Raw genomic sequence first — 24,545 nt, forward strand, 5'->3', positions numbered from 1 at the left:
AAATGGAGAAGAAGTCGTTCTGCAAATTAAGTGCAACAGTAAAGCAAAGATAGAGTGGATCTTTTCTGGTCTAATAATCGATGTAACTACGATAGACGCTGGCTATTCCGTTTCGTCTAAACTTGAAAAAAATAAGAAAATTGAATCTTTAAGAATAAAAAGCTTAGACAAGACGAAAGAAGGTATTTACACAGTGGAAATCACGGATGAAGGATGCAAAAATCAAGGTGTAATACACGTGAACATATCCTCATGAAATTGAAAAGTAGTTTCACTCATTTCACTACACTGCAGAGCGTAATACAAGCTCTGAAAATCATGTTATTGGCATCGAAACTGATAGATTCCAACCTTGTAAAAATAATTTCAATCACAGTTGCATTTGGAAAAAGGAAGTAGTTTTAATTAACGAATGAGTAGGGAGTTAAATTATATACATATGTATGTTCCATAGTCACTAGGCTACATACAGAAAAAGGCAGATAATACTTTATTCACGTTTAGGGTCAATAGTTTACTTGTATTTTTGTTCCAAGAATATAGTAATTTCCTGGAATATTTTTTTAGTTCTTATTGTTGTCATTGTTGTACTTTTTCACTATAGTGAGACTTTCACACTTTAGTAGAGGTTAGGAACTTTCTTTCCAACCCTCTGTCAATTCTCTTGCAGTCCAACGTATAACTGGTGTAGGAAAAGATACAACTGGTTGAGACAGTCGGTGTCAACTCTTGGATATCTAAACGAAATATAAACATGCAATCTAGATATAAAAATGTACATATATATCACAGAGAATTAAATTTCCTTTCCGGGAGTATCCAACACAGGCAAGCTGAAGCGGTAGATGATTAGAAAACAAGTTTAATGAAGAGACACCGTTGCTAGAACAGTCATTGACATTCAGGACTTTTAAAGTCTTTTTTTGTCCAATTAAGGTGCACAACATTCATTATTATCCGTAACTCTGACTGTTGTATTTTTGAGAAGACCAAAATACTGTAAAAAAATAAGCGCATTCTAACTCAACTGAAAATCTATGAAAGAAATTATGTAACATATAATTTATAATAATCATAAAAATAGGAACTATATGTGAAGAATATTATTTGTAACCATATTCTTTTATGTATTAATGCAAAACAACAATCCCGTAGGCCTAATATGGTTTCTGAACTCACTAGCTAGTACTGGTAACTCGTGGTTCCAAACTTGCGAAATTCTACAGTTTAAATTAGACTCGAAATTTCATTCATTCCAGACCAACATCTATAGTGGAAAAACTATATTTTTATACTAAGGATGCTTAATTATAGCTTGCACCGTTCATAACTTGAACTGTATTTTAAGTTCCCCTTACAAAGTATGTTTTATAAATAATTGATAATTTGAACCTCGAGAAAGCATTTTAGCGAAAATACCCCCTGATAGTTTGGAAACAATGTAAATAAAATGAGTAAAATCATTTCAGTTTGATCCGATTAGCTATAGCGAAAGATAAAATATAATTAATTTTTCACACAAAAAAATTGATTAACAACCTGTCGCCACTATTAGCATATTGAAAGCAGGAAAATATTCCGAATCTCTATTCATTGTACCTTATGTTCGGTGAAAACCAATTTGAGATTTTTATAGGTTTTCTAGGTGAATATTAAATTAAGGCATTTACATTTTTTTCAATACTTTTGGCTTATGTAATTTTGATTTCCATCGACGCTGCAATATGCTGCTGATTAAATGAAACCTTAGGGACCAAAAATCAAATTTTTGCAAAAAATAAAAATAATTTGACTAACCTAAATAAGACTCGAACATAAACCCACCCGCGTGTAACGCCCTCCCCCCTCCCTCCCTCTTTCATAAGTCCTTCATTTCATTGCGAAAATTTTACAAGCATAAGCTCTCCCAAAAAAAACGCAGAAGAGAATTGGTGAAACTGTAACAGCGCAATAATAATGTTTTGTGAAGATGGAAATCCAAATATACCGTTGAAAATTAATGAATAATTAGATATTTATATTAATTTTTTATTTGGAAAATTTAATGTTTCGTGCAAATTATTTTGTTTTCAAAATAAATGTTATTATCTTTTATGTATAATCACATCCGAGTATAAGCCAATCTCTCGTGTATAAACCCACCCTAACAAGCTTACGAAAAATTTATAAGCCCAAAGGTATACGGTACGCTGCACGATTTATTTCGTACGTTTTTAATCGCGCCTACTTAAATTGTAAAACAGAATTCTCTACACACTTTAAGGTAGTGGTTTTAACACTATGATTTTTATTTCCTATCATCTAGCACCACCTTTAAAAAACTTAAAAACATAAACGGAAGAATTAAAAAAAGGACAAAACAATAAAATAAATCGAAAAAAATATAACCTAAAATTTTTCCAAAGAATTTATTTTATTAGCCGTTTTAGAAATCATTTCTAATCAATACGGCTTTTAAATACGTTTATTTATTTCTACGCAAATTGGCTAATTTTTATAGGATATCGTATGAATGTTGAACTCATATTCTCTCAGTAGTTAAATCTCTCGTCAAACTTCCCCCTGTTACGTTAGAATTTGCTAGGAATTCCATTGTACTATTTTGGAGTTTATTTATACAATGTTCTTTCTTCAGAAAATAGGATCTTTCCTAATTTTTGAAGGAAGAGCATTGTATAAATGAGATTCATTCTCACTTTTTAAAACAAGTTGTACGAATTCTACGAAGGTTGATAGGCTTTCTACTCTGTAGTCTCTTTGTTGCTTTTCTTTTTATCAGACACTGAACTAGAATTTGTACAACTTGTCTACTCTAAGTGTTTTTAATTTATGTCTTCTTAAGTTTTATGTAGAAATATAATATATTTTTTTATCCCCACACAGGACACATGTTAATAGCTGTATATTTCTCTTCAGAAATGTATATCCTGTTAAAATATATTCATGAATGATAATAAAAATAGTGTGATATGTTTTTCTATAATCTTGAATGTATACGTATCGTATCGTATCGTGTACTTTAGCAGTCATTTTTAACAGACGTAAGAACAAACATTTCTAGTTATAAATTCTAGTCATAAATTCTAGTTATTGCAAGGAGGCTCAAATGGCTTGCACTATGAGTTTTTTCTCTAAAAGACGTTTTTCTTAAGTGCTATGATGTGAGGGTCGAAACAGGTGAAAATGGTAATGGTTATAAACATGAAAAATTATTCAGAAACGTTTATTGGGCACTAGGAAGTCTTCCACTACCAGGAGAAATTACTCCAGAACATACGCTTTTCCCAATGCGGCTTTGGATGTTAAAATAATAGAAATCATGATAAACTAACATAAAAAAACAACAAAAAAAAAACGAATCAGAATAGAAAGATAAAGCTTACAAAAAAAAAAGTGAAAAATACACAACAAAAAACAGAAGAGTTAAATAAGGTACATTTATTTCTTCATTGATTTATGAAAGTGGATTTACAGCTATTTAAACGACTTAACAGCCATATGCTACACCATCATTAGTTTCGTGGAAATAAAACGTTTTCAAACTTATAATTTTTCGTAATAATAACGTAAAATAGAATCCGGTAAAAATAATGAGAAAGAACAAAACTTTGATATTTCATTTTTTCTTCCTTCCTCAATCTCATTCCAGCAAAGTCTAGTTAATTTGATGTCATTAAATCTTAATTCCTTCAAAAAGAAAAAGCCACGAAGATTTAGTATAAAAACATGTTGAAAAAAACAATCTACTAAGTCTTGTACTGTGTAGAGAGAAGAAAATTTTAATTCGTAAAGGGGAAAGGCAATATTCAAAGGTAACACTTTCTTTATTTAATATTTTTTCTAATTTATGTTTTCTTCTCTTTTTTATATTTGTCTGTCTCTATAATAATACACGTATTTTGTCTGTCTCTGCGCTAAGTTACAAAATGATGTTACGGAAACACGAATATCAAATGCGATATATCTTTATCCACTTTGTTGCGACGGGTAAATATAGAGGACGGGCGAACCCGTGGATTTTTCCACGGGCAACGACTAGTATATTATTAATACTCACATTCTGTCTGTTCAAAATAGTTAGGCTGCAGAAACTCTTTTACTGTTACAATCACATTCAGTAAACATTTTTTTGCAAAGTGCAAATTCTCTGTCAATTCTCGCAGTAAGAATGCAACAAAATTTTCCCAAACTGGCCAAAAATAATTAACGATTTTTTCTTACTGATTTTTTACCTAAAAGCACATTTAGCAAATTCTAGCAAGTTTTCGTTGCATTTTTACTTCAATGGAAATAGAAGGATAATTATTTTTTTAATAGTAATAAGATATCCCCTTTTTTCACGATTAATTTTGTAAAAAATGAAGAAATTAAGCACCCTTTTATGATAGTAACTGAAATTCAGCCGATTTATTTTGACCAGATTTTGGTGCGTTTATCCATGGATGTAGAAATAGTCTTAGTCTTTCTACCTCCATGGCTTATCGACTCCAAGTTTAATTTAAATACTAAAACAAAGCATTATTTTCCCAGGGTGAATACTTGTTAATTTCATGCCCTCCATATACAACGGGTTCTTAATTAAGCTAGCACTTGCATTAAAACTGTTTGCTTCAAAATAAAAAATTGAGCTCATTATTTTATTTTAGATCATTTGAAATGAAATTTCAACAGTGGAGCGTTATATTTTTGCTTTCATCATTAGTCGGTAAAAAAATTTAGTTAGCTTACTTTAACAGGACAGCTTGTATTGTTATATGAACTACACCCTCAATCTTTTATCTACTTGTTTCTTTTTTAGGTGTACTATGTTCAAATAAACAAGACACATCATACGATGTTAAGGTGAAATACAGGGCAATAATTTTGTCAGAAGATGATTTCAGGAATCTCCTAGATGATGTTACAACAGACGATAGAGTAAACCAACCCTTAGACATACCTGATGACGAATTTAAACATCATCTAACAGTGCGAAGACAAAATCACCAACAAAAGTCGCATTCACTCAAAAATTTTATGTTTCAAGACGAGGAAAATGATCCGGGCATGAAAGCGTGGCGTGGTAAGAAAGAGTTGGAAGAAGGTGGTGTCAAATCTGGAAAAAATGGAAACGACGCACGAGGTCCAGAAAGACGTCACCCAGGGCTGCAAGCCTGGAGGGGTAAAAGAAATATGATGGAAACAGTGTGAAAACACACAATTTAGATTATAAAGTAATTTTAAATATATTTTGAAATTAAAAAAGATTTTTTCTCTCGATAAAAACAAACCCATGCTGCAGTCATATGATAAAAAAAACATGCCATTCGTATAGCAAATATGGAAACTTCTAAAGAGTTAATTATTTAACAAAAATTAATAACCCCGCGTCAAAGAGTAATATAATGATTTAAAGTGAATTTAAAAAACAAAAGCAATAAAGAACCAAGTAAAAGCTGCTTTAACTATTGCACTATTCAGCACGTGCTGGCTAGTTATTTTAAATAAACATTAAACAGTGTCGGGGGGCCATTTTTTTCAAACCCGTGTATATATACAATTAAGTAAGAACTGGGAAGTATGTATTTGCAAATTTTCTTGAGACATATAGCTTTAAGGTGTTATCTTTGCCACACAAACGAGGTGTCTGGTATAGCTATCTAGGATTTGTTCAGAGAGGAACAATATATTTTTGTAACTATACGTCGTGTAGGTTAGTTTAGTCGTAGGAGAAAAGTAGAAGATTTTAGTACTGGAATGAAATTTTAACACTCTGTACAAAGATTATAAACCTTTTTTATAAATTAATTTTTTATAGGTAACAGGTATTACCGCTGTGTAGAAAAAATCACAACCCGATATTGTGGAATTTATTGTGAAGCTACACGTTTTTCTTTTATAAGCATCTAGTAGGCTTAAATTTGGTTTTTTTTAAGCATATGCTAAGCATTATGTGAAGCCTAAGAAAATGTTGTGAATTTTTTTATGTATTTAGTTTCGTGAGCTGTTTTTCTTTTTGTTCTATATGTCTGCATTAACCAGTATATAGTGAGATAAAAGTCGTTGCAAATTCCTATAGAAGTATAATAATTAAAATGAAATTCCCAATGTTTAAAATTCAAATACAATATTTTTTCAAAATAAGCATATTTTAAGCCTGATCAAGAGTTTTTTAAAAGCATGTTCCAATAATTTTTTTTGCCATTAAGCATAACAAGCATATTTTGTGCCTAAAAACGTATTTTTTATAAGCATCCGTTATGGAGCTTTGGAAAAGAAGATAAAAATTGCCGTCTCTTAGAGATTTTAAATTTCAGGTCAATTTGACAAAATACAACCTCATTCCCAGGGATATCCGAGACGGCGCGTCTCGCCGTCTGAGACTGTCAGAAAGAGAAAAATAGGCCTGAGGACGAGGTTGGACAAAATATTCACTGGCAGCGAGACATCATTTACTCACAGATTATCATAAGTTTATCGAATAATTCTACCTGTCAAGATATTAAGTAAAAAAGGGACCTCCAAGAGTGCATAGTGTCACGAAATAAGCTAGCTATTGTCACAAAAGTAGTGCGAAAGCTGTCCGAAAGTGCACATGGGTGAACGCATCGAAAAACGTGTCTCATATGCACATTGTGTGTCAAATGCCAATATCAGTCGACAACCTGAAATAGTAAAAAACACACTCAATTGAAGCTTTGTCTGCCAACATCGCAGACATCGCAGATTTTTGTGACTTTGTTTATTTATTGAGAAAAGCAATAGATTAAAAAACTATTTGACAGCTGGAATTCAAAACATTTAATTTTTTTCAATAGTTAATGTCGAATGAATATTTATCTTCGCTGTTAATGCAGTAGCTACTTCATGATATTACACTGTTGTTGGAGAAGTTTGTTGCTAAATTTATTTGTGAAAAAATCTTTAAAAAATCGTTAAAATTATTTGTGCACAACAATCTCTTTCCGTTTTTTCTTATTTAAAAATCATTTTTTTAACTGCACACGTACGTGAAAAGATTGTTATTGTTGACATTTTTATCATTCTATGGAGCAGCAGTACATAGTACAGATGTGCTTTTGATTTCGTGGATCTGTAAGTGCGTCAGAGATTATACGTCACTTTAGAAGGGATTTCCCACTGGCTAACGACAAGATGAGCTATGTATTTGATGTTTGTAATAAGGGGCAACTGCTTTCCCAATAATTTTGCCATTTTATTATCCGCACAAGAGTTGATTATACATAATTTGCATTGTTTTTATATTATTAACTCTTAAATTTGTAAACATTTTTAACCCTAGGGGCTAACCATGGGAGAGGAGATACGGTTGTTGAATATGGAATATATTTATGATCAACAAAGTTCAAGTAATAAATTTTAGGTTCTAACCAGTCGTTTACGCATACGTGTTATTAAAGCCTTTTAAAAGTTACTTTGAAAGTTAACTGTAAAGAAGATTGTGCTGCAATGAATATAATTCTTTTATGAGTGAAGAAAAGGTTATGGAGTTTTCATTCTACTAGTAAATAGAGCTAGCCTTCCTTGTGGTTTGCTCGCCTGTGTCGGCCATTTTGCTTTTTCTTGAAGGGAATCACTGTTGCCCTGGGTAAGGCGCATTGTTTAACGGAAAAAGTTGTGAATTTTTAAAAAAACAGCCTAGTAATTTTTTCTTTGCTCTTATATAATCGTATATTTCTTTTAGGTAAAAACGATTTCCAGTAGAGCAGTCAGCAAAGCAGATGTAAAAGTTTTGGGTGCGAATTTGATAAAAGCTGGCCAGGGTTTAAAGCATTTTCCAGTTCAAATTATGGAAAAACTGGTTCATTCGCTTGTTTTTTAGTCTTGACAGTACATGGAAACATGCAGTTATTTTTTATCATTTTATCAACACTTGTTTAAGCACAATGTTCAGAACAATATTAATTCCCAGAGAATCGCAGTACTCCAAAACTCTTCACTTCATGCGTCAGTCTTTTATTTTGTGAAAACGTCCCGCCTTCTGGCTTTAAAAAGTAAATAACTTATTAAAATCCTTATATTTCCGCAATCTTTTTTAAATTTAATTAGAAAAGATTTGTAGTACAAAATGGTATTTCAATCTGCATAATGCTGACTTCAGCACTTTTTCAGTAAAAAAGTGAAAATATTAAGAATGAAAAAGCCTTATTTACCATTTTAAGTACTTATTTAATTTATTCTCGCGCTGTTAAAGACATATTGACATCTAGTAATTGGATTTGGAATACAAGGCTCTTCGCCATGGGCAAAGTTAAATATTTTGTTCTGGTCGGGCTTTTTCGAAAATACTATGACGTTGGGGAGGGGGGGGGGACGTTTTTTTAATAACTCCTTATTGCTATGTTATATGGTTATGTAACTTATTGCTATGTTATATGGTTATGTTAAATTTTTAGGTCCCATATCTTTCACTGAAAGTTATGGGACCTAAAAATTTGGCATACAGGTGTCTAATAGATAAACATTGAAACTCAGTAGGTTATATAACCATATAACATAGTTTCAGAGACTTTGATATTGGCTATTACTCGAAACTAGCCCTAAAAATCTCTATGAAATCCTTATGATGGGGAAATTTAATAACTCCTGTTAGGATTATTCTTAGAACTTGAAACTTGCAACACAACTTTGTTTTATTAAGAAAAATCATTTTGCATAATTTGGACACGCGAGTAATCCTATTTCCCGATTTTATCAGACTTTACCCAAAAATCAGAAAAACCGGATTTTCGGGCAATTTTTGACAATGTTTTATGCGATTCACGTAAAAACCGGAAAATATGTTAATTAACATTTATTCAGCTTTCAGAAACTTCAAACAGAATGCAAAAATTCGCTCTAGAACTAAAGTAATTAAATTTTAAGCAGATAGTGGCAATTTTAACAAATTTCTAGCTTCTGGTGACGTCACAGAAAATGTGCTGATTCAAGCAAAAATTTATTGCTGCCATTAACTTCCTTTTATGACGTACTATAAGTGTGCCAAGTTTGATTCAATTCGAACAACCCTATGCAAAGTAAAACATACTATGTTTTTGAAAACATGACTGTATACCGACATCTTCATTTAAGTAGTTTTATAAATTCCCCCCAAATCATTGTTTTTGTGCAAAACAGATTTTTTTGTAGCTATTTTTTTGTAGCTACTCTAAATCATTTGACACAAATTTAGTATCTAAATATATTATTGATTTACAAACATAGAACAGATAAATGCATAAGAAGTTCCCGTCTCTGTTTACCTACATTTCTGGCCAAGAATAGTTTCGCAAACGCAGATTATAGATTTTCTTTTATCTTGATTTCTGTAATAACAAACAAATATTTGTTACTGCTGATAAGTTTGTTGATATTTAGCAACGATTTTAAAGTATTATGTTTACGAATTATTTTGTAGTTCCTGTTTACCATTCGTCGCAGCAAAGTGTTCTTGATTTTCCACTGCAAGAAAATTTTTCGGGGAACGGACCAGACAAGAACAGAAAGCTTCTGAGCATGCTTAAAATGTTTACATCACGCCACTAGAAAATTATTTTTTCCGTTCTGTTCCGGGGAAAGTAGAATCGGGCTCAACTTTTTCTTTGCATTCTGCGCGGAAACGACTAGTAGCCAATCAAATTTATTTAGTGAGATTATATATACTTTCTGTATTGAAATGTATGCAATAATATGAAGTGGAGAACGACCTTTAGTTTTCATACCCACGTCTTCAAATGTGTGAGTAACGTTGTTAAAAAGAACAGTTTGGAATCATCGCTAGCCAAGTTAGGTTATCTAGTCGGAAAGAATTTGTCCAAGAAAAGTGGCGAAAATTTTGTCAAGATAATACACCCAGAATAGATGCTAACCTATTATTACGCTTTGCAAAAAAAGTTAAACTGCAAATATTTTAAGACTATTCTCAGCCCCCAATATTGTAACTGGGTTCGTTAGGTTCTAACAGCCCTGGAAACAAGGCTAGGGAAATTTTTAAAACTATAAAGCTTCATATGAAATACCGATCTTGTTTACAGTTTGCTTTTAATATTTTCACCGAAATTGACTTTTATTGCCCATTTTAAATATTCAAAGGAAGATTTTCTCTTTTCTTGTAAGGTTTACCTGCTGCTTTTATTTTAGCCAGCTTTCCGTACATTCTCTTCGGTGTTTCTGAAAAGGTCACCCATTCTCTGTCGGCCTCAAGTTTTGAATACTCACAACTGCACAGGTTTTACCCAAAATATCAAAAATAAATAGACATTTTATTTTTAACTTTTATTTTTAGAAAGTTACCTCTTTATGGTTTAGTATACAGGAAGATAATTTTTTTACATAAGATTATTTACGTCAATGCCGAATATTGTTAGGAAAAATGTTTTTTTTCTTTTTACAACTTTATTTATAGGAAACCTCATTCACTAGTTTGAAAACGTAATTTCATCGGTATTCGTCACTTCCACATTTGATCGCCCATGTTTGTTGCATGATGAAGTCTTGCAGCAGCTGGCCTAAAGTGTTGTCATAATACGTGTTAATAAATCTTCCAATATATTTTACGTTAGACTTCTTAACCTTGTTAGGTAAGACATTTGAAGACCTAATTCCCTGATAAATTTTATAAATACCTATTTAACTGAACACGATGTCAAAATAGGCGACAAAAGCGACAATTTGTATGTGTTTAGCTGACGCCAGCGCTTTTAATTTGACGTCTATAGGGTTAGAAAAATTTGAAATTAAAGTACTACTCGGCTTTTTATCAGGGTGAAAATGAAGATGGAGAATTCGACAGGCGTGCATGTAAATTAAAAGAATTGACAGCAAAGAGAATTTTATTTCAAGGTATTCGTTAAATATATTATTCCAGAACTAGCGGAATTTCTGTATCTGAAATGTTTCTAACATTTTAGCGCAACATACTGCAATCGTGGTAAAAATGTTTTTGGGAATGATAATTTCAAAGAGAGATTTTCAAATTAGACCCACGGCCTTATACCATGTCAAAGTTCACTCAATGTTTACAGTCAATGTTTAGATGTTCAGCAGAATTAGAACTTAGGGCTTAGGTTATTTGTTTTGATTCGAAATTTTAAACTGTGATAATTCTCGCTTACATCAGCCATTTTAACAATTTGCTGGAGCGTAGTAGTTAGTCCGTGTAAAAAATCCACGAGAATTGGATAAAAATATCGTGTATGTTTTAGCATGAATCGGTTTTGACCGATGGACCTAAAGAGATGCAATTGTTGTCTGTCTGTCTACGGATTTCGAATGTGACGTATTTCTTTAAAAAAAACAGTAATTTGTTAAGAGTGTCTAAAAATCACATTTCGCACAATTTTAATCATATCTTGTGAAGAAAGTAAGCAAGAATGTATCACACCAGATTTGATTGCGAAAGAACAAAAGTACAACAGTTGAAAGATACTTCATGTGTTTACTAATAAATCCTTTTGCTTGCCAAGCCCCGCAGTCAATACAGTTTTGTTTGTTGCCAAAAATATAACAATATGCTGACCTTGCATTTTTCATACCCAAGTACAAAGAACGCTCTGCAGTAAAGACTGCAGCCAAATTGCGAATTGATGCATCGTTTCTGGACGGTATGCATTATCTGTGTACCATTACTCCTTCTTCTTGTATAGGAATACTTGATATTTAAACACAAACTTTTCTCGTATGAACACTGCGTTTGAACTTGCTGCAATTCACATTCTTCTTCGTTTGTAGCTTTGCATTTAAAGCAAGTTAGAGAACACACTATAAAGAAAAGACCAAAAATTGGTATACTAAATCGAAAATAAGCATCAAGATTTACACATATATCTATATATACATAGATATACATCTATATATATCGCTTGAAAAATAAGCCATACCACATTTTAATTAGGCCGCTAGGGACACAAGGAAATACTTTTAGGCGATGATTTTGTTACAATCAGCTAACATATCGTGCCGCCACGCAGTGAAATAGGTAATATCTTCGTCACAACAAAAAACAAACATTCGCCATAATTACTTCATTCTAATTGGCTGGATACAAGATAGTGAATTGTTGTTGAAAGCGGCGACACGAATTTTTTTTATTGGTAACAAAAACATGTTTTTATACTAAACATGTATTTTGCTACCAGTAACAAGATACGAAATCAGATCGATCTTGGATCTTGTTACTGGCGTCAAAATTATTGTCGAGAAACCCAAAATATGTAGCGAGCATATAAAACGTTACAATAACGACACCAGTCAGCATTTTTAGGCGATAGTCAATAACATAAATTTGTTACTATTGCCTAAATAATTTGCCTCGTGGCCCTTAAGCATTACCTGGTCCTGAGAAAAAAATGACGAGCATTAAAAACAGTATGCTATACATGACTGACACTAATGACTTGATAACGTTCTTCTAACGATGCCTGCTCCTTGCTGGTCTGTGTGTGTTTTGCACTCTTTCCAAATGTTTACATTTTATAGACAAAAAAAATATTATTCTTGTACTTAAGAGAGATTTAATCTAACCGTCTGTTTCCTTGTAAAACACTATACACGGTGAAGTCTGCTTGAAAATAAAGTTACGTTATATGAAAACACTTTACAATGTTATTTTGTTTTCAATCATCAGCTAGATAATTCCGTATTTGGGTAAAGTAGGTTTAAAACGAGATCCCTGATGTATTTATTATTCACATGAATCTCACCAGCACTCAAGGTCTACTTCAGAAAAGGTGTAAACACAAGGTGTTAGTATAAGCAAACTTTTTTGTTAGTCAAGTAATTACTCTGACTAATTTACTAAAATTAACTTTAATATTACACACAAAATAAGATTCCGTCCAGTGCTTCATGAAATCTTCTCACCTTAATAATTGAAAGATTAACCTAGCGACAACCCTGCTTTTAGAAACCTCTGATTGGAGAAGGTCACTAGTGCGAATTTTTTGCACTTGATAGTGTATCGAATATATCTCAAGCCAATTACATTATTTTTAAAGGTCTTTTTATAATACTGTTGCCGCACGTATAAAATCGCGCAAAGACAGACAGACGATAACGGGTATTATTAATATAGAAACTAATCATTAGCGCGTGGAAAATTTGATGCGTTCGTTAGTCCTCAGATTTGCGCCGTAGTATAAACCGAACATTGGTATTTAGTGTATCCTTAGCGAAAAGATACGTGCCTATACACACGATAAAAGCGTAAGCGGCATTATTGGATGGAGTTTCGACAACTGACAGAGTTTTCTTTACTCTTTACGAATGACTTTTTTTCATTCTTCAGTTTCTTGAGACTATCTAAAAAACTTTAAGTTTCTTGAATATTGATAGTACGTGTTGACCTTTACACCTTTTTAAGCGTCTTTATGGTTGTTTTTAGATCTAAAGATAGAGTAAAATAGCATAGTTTACTCAATAAATAAAGTTATTATTGGTCTCTTTAAACCACCTGAAGGGATATTCTAATTACCTAAAATCCCGGACATAATCATGGCAAAGAAGGGCGAAATTTAAAGCTTTTAACCACAAGCAAATGTAAATAATGTTCAAAACGGACTTAGGACTTGTTACATCCAAAACCTTAAAATGTAGTAGCGCAGTGCAGCAAATTGTTCCATAATGCAGACTTTGTGGAAAGTGCTCCTGTCATGTTGATTACTCGATTGACACACCAGCCAAAGTAAAACATTTACAGCCGACCGTCTAAGTAATGCCGTTTGGCAACCCCGTTCCCAGCGCCTGTTATCTTTTTTTATCCCGGGACAGCGAGACGAACATCGTATCTCCGTCCCAGGGTCAGAAAAGATAAAAGATGCCATGGGGACAAGGTTGTCCGTTTGGGTAATTGGAGAAACAGCCAAAAAACAGCCTTTCGTAAAAATATTATGCCAGAATTGTACCTATGCAACTTTTGTGTCAGTTAAATTAGCCATGACAGGTTTCTAAATTTAGGAAATATCTTTAATAATTCTATATAACTTTGAAATCATTCAGTAAATTTATGAATAGAGGTTAAATTATGCGAAATTCCACCCTGAAGACACAAGAGTTTCAGGCTTGGTAAAGTTTAATAGCAGGTGGTATATCTTTAATTTGATATACTACCATCTTGGCCTAAAGCCATTTTCTTATTCTCTGTTCTTACTAAAAGCCATACAATGCATTTTTCGCTCCTATAGTTTTAAGTAAGCATGCTATGTAACTATTGTGACGCTTATTTGCTAAACATGGCCGTATGTTGTTACCCGTACTCCGTAGAGATGCCGTTAATGCTATAGGCGAAACTTAAATACAGACAAGCGTATGCAAGGCCAACAGTCTTGTTTAACTTCAATATTGCAAATAATGTTGTTTATTTAACCCAAAAAACCGGTTTATTAAATATACGATAAATACTCTATTTGGATATGATGGGAACAATATTCCCACACCAATTCGTTTTTCATGACAATTAAAAATTACATAGAATGGTTTTAAGAATTGGTGGAAAAACAGGTGTCTTCATTGAAACGCTTATAACGATACATGATGTCGCACTACGCCGCATAATTAACGCATTGCAATATATAATCAAAATGAATTATCAAAATAGTTCAGTTTTTTAGAAAAAGGATTTAAACAAGAGCTGTTTTTAGGAAAGAGAGTTTTTAACTAACTGTTTTTGACTATATAAGTAAGTATATAGTCAAATATATTATATAGTACATATTCAATTTTTAGTTCACAGATTTAGGATATCAAATTAAATGATTTCTTGTCTCGCTGTACGTGAATCTGCGTTTTTGAAAATAAATAAATCATTTTAGTGTGTACAACACCACTTATTGTGGCAAAATTAACGCCATTTGAAAGACCCTATGTTTGAGCACCTGTCGATGCTTTGTAATCATTCTCCAGCATCGTTTCATACCTGTTCAGTACTTGCGAAAGATTCTAATGATTTTAACTCTCAATATCTCTTTTTTCTTCTTCTTCGTCTTTGTTTTTTTCTAAAATAACGAAACGAATTAATGACTCGTCTAGTTCTCTCGTTGGAAAATCATGCTTTTGAATAACATGTAAAGAAGTTGTATTGTGCTTATTATTGACCTTCTCTTTTGAAGCTACAACAAGCCGATTTTCGTCACGATCAACGTGGAACTTACCGTCCGAACTCACTCTCTGAAGCGTTATAACATTTGGTTGCTCTAAAGTTATTTTTTTATATTGTTTTTTTGTGGTGTCACTTGTTTTTTTTTGTTTTTTTACACGAACCCAAAATTTGAAGAATACACTTTACAGCTTCCAACATAAATAGGTGGTTTTATAGCCGAGTTCACAGTGCCACTCTACTAACACCAATAGATAACATTGTTGAACCATTGACTTCAGCTATACTTATTGGAAGTATACATATACTGTAGAAAAGTAACAGTAATAGAACACCTTTAGTCAGTCTTATCTCATACAACGTCATACAACGTATTCTTTCCAACTTCTCTGCAACACGATTTATCCTAGAAGATTCTACTTCAGCCAGTGGCTGAATAGAAGCTTTGATGTGGTTAAATTTATAAATTGTTAAAAAAATTTTACAGTATGTGAAAACAATAATAAGCCATGGGACAACCATACCAGCTAATTCCACAAATATAACGTAGCCTAGTTCTAATACAGTACAAAACCTACAGTCGGTAACTACTAAATTAGCTACACGTTCCTTTCCTTCATAAAAAACAAACAGGAATGTCCCAACAACTATAGACATTACCCAAACCGATGCTATTGCCCAACAAAGCACTGATTTGGAAATACTTTTTACTTTATACTTCGATGATTCCATTCTATGGCATTCTATGGCATAAAATCGGTCCAGTGTTACTAAAAGCAAATTAATGCCGAATGACGTCAACGAAAATATAGCGCACATTGGAATAGATAAAAAATGATAACTATGACAGTTCTGGAGCAACCTTATTGATACGTCCATAGCAATAAAAAGCAAATCAGACATCGACATGTTAAAAATTTTCCATTTCCATCTTCACAATAATTTTGCAACAAGAAAATCTGGATATCTTCAAAAGATAGATAGAAGATAAATGTTTTTGGCAGTTTTTCCTTAAATTCGAAAGTTTAAATTTGCTTTCTTTAACTATAATAAATATGCTATTACTGCAAGCGGGAACCACAACGGGGGGTTAAAAAAAAACTTAAATCCAACACACAGCCTTGATTTTGTTTTACCTTTAACTTACCTTCAGACCTTTCACTTACCTTCAGAACAACGATATAAATTTATAATTTAAAAAAAAACATAAAAATATTTTTTTGTACCCCCCCTCCCCCCCTAGAAGAAATAATTGGTAATTTGTATTAAAGAATGGCTTAGAATATCGTCCAAACGACTTTTGATGGTAAAAAAAAAACGCCATTTGGAATTTTAGAAACACCAGTAAACAAGAACTCGATTTTCTTGCTAAACAAAAAACACGGATAAACAGCGGTACCAATATACTTTTAAACATTTTGTTATGTTAAAAATGAAACAAGTTACATGGAGTTTTGAACTATAAGGAAAAAAGATACAACCCACGGGGAGAAAAAGCAAATTAACTTTTATGTCAAAACAGTGATGCTCAGTGTGGTCTGTGAGTCTGTATCTCTACAAAACAAAGCAAAACAACAATGACCAAAACATTTTGTGATAAACAATAGGTAGTCCTTTTCTGCGTGATTCCTTTAGAAGACAGAGCTAAATAATTGGACACATGTGAACCCTAAAATCTAATCGACCTTTTTTTATTCTTGTTAAACTGAAGGTTGTTTTCCACTTGAAGAAAATTTCCTGCAGGATGAAACGAAAATGAGCAGAACTCTTTGGGGAAGTGTACTCAAAATGTTTACACCACGTGAAAAAAAGAGGCACTAGGTCAGATGAAGGACACTGCTTTTGAGCCATACGTGCTAGGAGATTCCATCCCTGCGGCTCCCCCCCCCTTAGACTGCATATATATCTTACATTACCCTACTGATACGTACAACAATGTTCTAGCTTGCTAGCTGGGTCTCGGCCAGTAGGTGGCTCTAAATGGCCTGGACTAAAACTGGTCTAATTCAACAGACCTTACAGTTATCTCTTGAATTAATACGCAGCTTCTGCCTGCAAATGCTAAGACAGTGCCTATAGACACCCCTAAAAGGTCATTTACATAAGATTGAAGAGTAAAGCGAAGTGAAATTCCAATGCGCTGCGATAGAGGGGGTAGAAGGTCAAATCTCTTGTGTTCATGACTTTTAAGCATGTGCATTAATCGAAAACACTTCCTTCAAGCTCATACGGGTCTAAAATTTCACCCGAAGCAATAAAAGTGCATGAAAATAGTTCTAGGCACTGATGTAGCTGCGCATTATTTTCATCAATGTTTAAAGACGTACACAACGAAAACAATGAACAGACTTTGTTTTTTTTACATAAATGATTAAAATAAATGTCACGTAAAGCGATACCAAAGTTTGCTTGAAGTTGGCTTTGTAATACCCCTCCATGGGTCACCATAAGCCTTCTTTAAGGTTATCAACTTAACACAGTTGTAGAATGTTATAAAAAAAAAACATGGTTGAAATAAATTTTGTTGTTGTCAGCACTTTTTCTGCCACGTTATCAGGAGCCTAAAACTTGTCTAAAATTCCACCGTCTACTTAAAATTTAAGAACTTTAGTTCTAGAACAATTCCTAACATCTTGTTTAAAATTTATGTTAGCCAAACATACATCCAGGGTTTTTTTCATATTTTGTCCGACAGCCAAATAAAAAATGTGTAAAACATCTTTAAAATTCTTCACTCTTTTATGTCATAAAATTCCAAAAATCGCCAAAAATTGTATAAACATGTTTGTAACGTGTGAAAATTTGTACAATGATAGTTGAAGAACTCTCAACGTAATTTCACTCCTTTTGTTACAAGCTATAAATGTTACTCGCTCATATAAACATGCAGATTTATTAGGAATAAAGAGTCAGTTGCAGGCATAATAATTGCTTCACGTATTCTGGAACATGAACGACGAATAAATTAGAATACCAAGATAATTTGCTTGAGTTAGTATGAACGTTGCGTTAATCAGTACAGTGGTGAAAAAAACACTATTTAATTACGAGCTTTTATATAATAATATTAGTAGAACAAATGAATGCAATTACTTTCCACAATAGAAATCATATGTTGTTACTAAGCCTCAATAAAAAACTCTGTATTTTAATTAAAGTTAATGCCAAGATCTTTTTAGTTTACATGTAAAAGTGCGTTATAAGTAAACACTGATGCGTTATGAGCGTTTTTATAAATTGCATAATTTTTACTTACATTTCTGTTGTTTGATGTTTGCATCATTGTTGTACCAAGCGACGTCCCGATATTTTGTTACTATCACTGCTAATAAATTCTTAGAAAGATGAGAAATTATTAAGGTAGCTTTGTTGGTGTTACGTTTAACTTGTTGTGTATTCCTGTTCGTAATGGAAGTAACATATTATAGTAACATATTATTTGGTATCTTGTACAGATATATTTCATATATCTGTACAAGATACCAAAAATGTTTTGTGTATGATGTCGTAAACCATCCACATCAAGATTTTGTTTTTTATCTGTTTTTTTGTTCAGCGTCATTTTTAGTGTCAATACATATGTCAATGTGCACCATTCAGATTGCTGCTAATTGTTTACAGGAATCTTTAAGAAATAAAAAAAAGCCTAATTCTATACTTTTTAAGGCTATCGCACCATAGAAATTGAATAAAATACGGATTAACTTCAGAGGTTGCATGTTTTTCTGTTTAATTGGAATAGAAAAATTGATCTAAAAACCATGTAGTAAAATTTTTTAATCTAAAAAGGCATTATTGGGTGCAAAAAATAAAAATTTTGACATCTTCATAATGTAAGGGAGTGTTTTTCTAGGACTATTAAAGGTAAATCACTTATTATCAGGTAATCATAGTCTCATTTTTCCTTGGTTTTGGAAAGTGTCATCAAATCGAAAGAATCCAGAGAACATTTTTTAAGATGTGGTTTTTTATTAAAGATCTTAAGCGCGGTTAAATATGTCGAGAAGTAATATCAATGAAAACTTAATTACTTGGTATGATTTTTTACATATAAAAAATTGAGTGCTTCAAATATATGGGTAACACAAAAATTATTGTAGAGACAATGCCAAAAAAGCTTGTAACAAAATACAAGAGTGGTAATAGACTGTACGGAAGTTACCATAATTGCCTAGGTCATAAATCGATTCGAACAGGAACGTTTCCCTTCAATCGATTTTTTCGGTGATAATGAACCATCCGAGTTGCATCCTAACCATGGTCATTTTGACTTTATCAACAAAAAAAAAACAATTCACAGCGTTGGATTTTGTTCTTTCTTCATAGCGCGCAATAGGTGATTTATCGTTGCTACACCACGTACAATTCTCCCCAAAGAACTGTCTATGATTTTCTCCTGGCAAACCCTTTTGCAAAAGCGACTTAGGATATAAATTAATTCACCCTCTGGATCATGATTTGTAATTACTGATAGGGGTAAAAAGTAATTTCTTTTTGTAAATGGAACAAAGTAAGTAGGCTCATTAAAAAATTGCAGCAAAGAAATTGCAAGTGTGGGGTGTGGCAAGTGTGCACTTGTCTAATAGGGTTAAAAAAATCAAAGTCAGTCAGCAACAAAATTCATATAGTAATCACAGTTACCTATGCCCGTTAAACAATGACGTATTGTAATTTGATATGTACTTTTCTTGTTTGATCAGGTATAAAAATTATATCAAGAATGACACATCAGAACAGTTCCAATTCAGCAAATCTGCATCAAGAAAATAACAAAACAGAAGAAAAAGATAATATCATGAAGTGGAGGAAAACGAACTTGAAGAACTTATTATCTAGATTATCCTCGAAAGATATAAATTTGATTGAAACGACCATCATCATGATTAGCTTGTTGGGAAGCTTTATAATGGTTTTACCATACACTGTTATCCAACTTGGCTTACCTAGTTGGCTATTGCTACTTGCCGTTATAATATTGCTTTTAGCATACACAAACCATTTAATGAACCAATCATGTTTACGCATGCTTGAAGAATATAAGGATGAAAAGTTGGTGCGTGCACCACAAGTTAAAGTTGCTAAGTTAGCAGGTGGTAATGTATTGGCATATGCTGTTGCCATAACTATTAATATCACATGTGTTAGCATTGCAGTTGCTCAAATCTTGGTTTCATCCACAATTCTTAGCGAAATTGTTCCGATATCTGGAGTGTCTGTGGACAACAGAGTGAGAATTTGGGCTATTGTCCTACTGGTATGCATATCTCCGCTTGTGTATATTGGTTTTTACAAGGATTTAAAACAAAGTGCTCTCCTATCTGCTTTATTTGTAGTATTGGGTTTACTTCTTTCTCTTGGGATCACTGGTTATTTAGTATTAAAAGGAAACCATTCTGTAGTAGCAAAAAGTACTTTGTATCGTTATGAACATGAGAGCTTTTTTAAAACATTTGGAACAATGTTTTACACAATAGGGGGCATTGTATTAGTAACTCCTGAGGTAATTGTGTTTGTGACGAAACCAACCAAGATGGTTTATTGCGTTCTATCTGCATATGGTGTGATTGCATTCGTGTATACAGGATACTGCATTATAATGTATTCAGCATTTAGTATGCAACTTCAGCCATCCATGACTGCCACACTTCTTAAGGCAATATTGCTGAATGGAAATTCAACCATGGCAGTTATATGCATCCATATATTACAGCTAAGTTTGTGTTTGCACTTAATGTTGTCAACAGTTTTGTATCTTAATCCATTCTTTACAAACGTGGAAGCAAACCTCAACATTCCTATAGGTAAGTAGCAGTGGTTAATCATGAAGCCCTTTGCGCCCTTTTTATAAACAAAGTGCTTGCAAGGTCAGCAAACACAACAAATTATTATTCCCAAATTTTGCTATAAGGTTTTGAGTTTCGCGATAATTTAATTTAGCGAATGACGAAATTGATAAAAATTCGCAAGAAAATATTTTTACGAATGACGACAGTGGCAATTAAGACATTTCGCGAAAAAACAGAAAATTTGCGCATTCACGAAACTTAATTCTTGCAAGCATTCACTTCTTTAAGATAATTTATTCAAATCGTCTTGTTTTATTTGTTTAGAAATGAATTGGAAAAGATTTGCTTTCCGAACCTGTGGATTGTTGACAATTGCAGCAGTTTGCCTTTTAATTCCAAAATTTCAGTCAGTGTTATCTCTAGTCGGTGGTATTCCTTTGGTAATGTCAGTTGTGATATTTCCAATTGTTATATATGCAAAGTTGTATGAACTAACGCTGAACAAAAAGGTTTTATTGGTTTGTTTATGGTTATTTACCGTTATCTGTATGGTCGGAAATTTTGTGATTAATCTGCAGGATATTGTCACTGGTGTGCCGAATTAGTAGTTTAGCTATAGTCCGTTGCCAGCTTATCGTAATACTCTGAAAATATTATTTTAAGAGTGGTAATTATACTCAGGTCGAATGACAAAGTTTTTTTCCATAGCTAAAAGTCGCAGATTATTTGTGCCCTAAATTACTTATAATACAAGTGATAAAATGTGAAAGATAAAATGTGAAAATACAAGAAAATTTTTCCTTTGTACCTTTTAAAATTCATATTACAGTTAGGAATAATTAATGGTGTAATATTTAATGTGAAAAAATATTTGTTAAAAATGTTTTTTAAAATATTTAATACTTTGATTTAAATTTTATGTTTAGTATCATTGAGTCGGTGTGACATGTAGCTTAGTGGCATTATTGCTATCGTGAAAGCCTTACTAATTTTTGACTTGTATTAATGTGCCTCGTTTTCAAGCAGAGGCTAATTGTAGAAGGTTGTTAGTTTAATATCTGATCCTAAAAATCTCTAATCCTATTACATTTTGTGAAGAAAAGTGAAGATTTCACAATTTTCTTTAAAACGACGAGAAAAGGATGTGGTGGGGAGGTGTATAGGCTTAAACTATTGTGCAAGTTTTTATCGCGAGGAAAACAATGTGCTATTATTAAAAATCTTAATCCAGCGATGCTACATGTTTGTCAGACTCACAAGTATGAAAGATACCCAACGATAAAAACTACGTGTGAATGGATTTTCCCTAGTCGATAAATTTGTGAAAAGATTTAACTAATGCAGAAGAACAACAGAGTGAATGATTTCAGCAGTGCATAAGCACAAATTTATTTATGATATTTGCTCAGCGGTTACCTCGGATGCTTAGAACTTGAAACGGTGATAAAGAAAATGTATAGAATATTGTATGCTTGACGACCAGTTAAGGGGATATAAAAGTTAAAAAATTCGGCTGGCGTTAACAAAGAACCACCAAAGTACAAAAACTATTCTGCTGATCCGGTCTTAAGTGTTACTGGCAATTGTAAACACGTTTCCACGGGGTAGCACGCCAGGGCTAAAATATGCTGATATCAGCAGCGAAAATCTAATTCATAAAGCAGGACCACGTTTCTTTAAATTACCTAGGGCTCCGCGACGTTGTCCCTAGTTTTAGCGCTGAACGTTTTGAAAGCGACACGACTAAACCTCACTGCTGACTAAGAAATCATGACTTGAAACTAAATACAATGCAAAGAATTGCCATAAGTAACATAAGTGAAAGAAGAGGAAGTTTGAAACAATTATTCCATTAGATTTACAAAAATTAGGCGCACCTCAGAACGACGATTACAGAATAAAAACTCCTTTCTGGTGTCTGATGAATGGGATAGTCACTTTTTGATAATATTTATTTTTAAAATTTTGAGCCACCTAATACAAAGTCAGGGCTCCAGTTGCAATTGTTTGGGAAATGATGGCTCAAATTAAAGCATACCAGCATACGTCACGTTTATATGGGGTTAGGTAGTATAATTTCAAAGGAATTCTTTTATTTTAATAGTAAGGTCTACCTGGCTAGCTACATGGACCATTGAGTATTTACAATCTTCTAGTAAAAGTAAATAGTCAAGACTGGATAATATAGCTAGGTATGCAGGGTTACTGTATGTTGGCTAATTTTTTATATAACTATCTGGAAGACCTGTAGTCTCAGTCTTGGTCGAACACTTAGTACAGGGTCAACTGTGTCACACATCGAGTAGGGCGCTTAGAATGAGTTTTTTTGTTTCAAACCCGGTGCTTAAACGTGTTTAAACAATAATCGTGGTTTAACTGTATTTGTATGGTATAAAATTTAGGTCAAATGAGCGCATTATCAACTCTCTGGGACCTGACTTATTTCAATTTTGGGTATTGCCTTAAACTGTTTCCGCACATGTATTATTGTCAAAATTAATAATCAAGAACTGTTTATCGGCGTCTCCGAAAATAGCTAAACTCGAGAACTCAGAAACTATGATAATAATGAAAACTTATCATTATTCGACTTGAACTTGAACTAAAACCACGGTTATCATATCGCTGACACCAAAATGGCTGCTGGGACCAATCGGTTTGAATCATTGTGTAAAATTTTATAATGTTTGCCGTCTTGTAATAATATTAAAAGTCTTAATAATGTACCACAGCAGTAAGCAATTTAATGTTATCACTACTGATGGAATTGTCCATAATCAGCTTTATAGCTTAAGAGCAGCATAAACTTTATACTTTGTCTTGATTTGTGAAGTTCATGGGGTAATTTTTTTTAATCGTTAACACTTTAGGCTACTTTGTCTGTAACAAAAAAACGAAGTTGTTGCATAGCTTATTTATGACCATAGGGTAAAAAAATGTCTATCAGCAGTCCGACATATTTTAAAGTATGTAAAAAGTATGACTTATAAAACTTTTTCAACTCATGGATTCATGGTTTTTTAGACTCAGAAAAGTCTTTCTGACTTTTATAAAAAACTCCATATTTTTTACCTTTAAAAAAAGGCTGTGTGCAACCATTTCTTAAAATAAGGCCATATGGGGTGACATGGTAAGCCATGAAATTTCCCAGGTGCTTTCAAATACGTGTAGCGAAGGTAAGAAGCTGTGTTGGTATGTTCTCTATCAGGTCTTTACTTTTAGCTAGCTAGCTAAATCTCGTCCTTTCATAGTTACTCTAGCTAGCTATGCATACAAAAAAAGCGCGGTATTTAAACATATTACTTAGTAATAATAAATAAACTAGCTTAATCCTAAACGTAACTAAGGTTACTAAGCTCCCTCTTTAAGAAGAATATGAAACAACCTCGAAGTTGTTATCTCTATGTAAACATCCGCCGGTGGTATTTCTGACAAATACAAAATTTAATATGTATAAGTGTGTACAGCACATGTGAATGCAATTCTAGTACCTTTTACAGAATTGCTAAAAAATTGCGTCATTGAATCACTCTTCATGAATGACACCAACGAACACAAAATCCGTCATAACCAATGCCAAGATTTGGGTGTGATGCATGTCATGATCAATTGTCTATATCAGAAACACGATTATGGTTATAACTACAATTAATTTGATTCTCAAAGTAGTTTCGAAGAATCCCCAGATA

General features: G+C 32.8%; 3 protein-coding genes across 5 annotated transcripts in view; all 3 read left to right on the forward strand.

Annotated features, from left to right (window-relative positions):
* Positions 1–24,545, forward strand: part of LOC130621496 (ceramide synthase 5-like) — a 90,258-nt gene that overhangs the window by 40,407 nt on the left and 25,306 nt on the right. The gene's annotated exons all lie outside the window — the stretch shown is intronic.
* Positions 3,675–5,251, forward strand: LOC130621500 (uncharacterized). The gene is made up of 3 exons (XM_057436795.1): positions 3,675–3,812; positions 4,647–4,705; positions 4,799–5,251. Exons 2-3 carry the CDS (start codon positions 4,657–4,659, stop codon positions 5,188–5,190), a joined length of 441 nt encoding a protein of 146 aa, XP_057292778.1. The 5' UTR covers positions 3,675–3,812; positions 4,647–4,656; the 3' UTR covers positions 5,191–5,251.
* Positions 18,294–21,835, forward strand: LOC130621494 (uncharacterized). 2 transcript variants are annotated; one of them, XM_057436787.1, is made up of 3 exons: positions 18,294–18,430; positions 19,771–20,871; positions 21,181–21,835. In XM_057436787.1, the coding sequence occupies exons 2-3, from the start codon at positions 19,791–19,793 to the stop codon at positions 21,459–21,461; spliced, it is 1,362 nt and encodes a 453-aa protein (XP_057292770.1). In that variant the 5' UTR covers positions 18,294–18,430; positions 19,771–19,790; the 3' UTR covers positions 21,462–21,835. The 2 variants fall into 2 exon arrangements, with proteins under 2 accessions (XP_057292770.1, XP_057292771.1); XM_057436788.1 differs by lacking the exon at positions 18,294–18,430 and having other exon boundaries at positions 19,766–20,871.

Source organism: Hydractinia symbiolongicarpus, chromosome 12 (genome assembly GCF_029227915.1).
Source record: "Hydractinia symbiolongicarpus strain clone_291-10 chromosome 12, HSymV2.1, whole genome shotgun sequence".
Classification (NCBI taxonomy): Eukaryota; Metazoa; Cnidaria; class Hydrozoa; order Anthoathecata; family Hydractiniidae; genus Hydractinia; species Hydractinia symbiolongicarpus.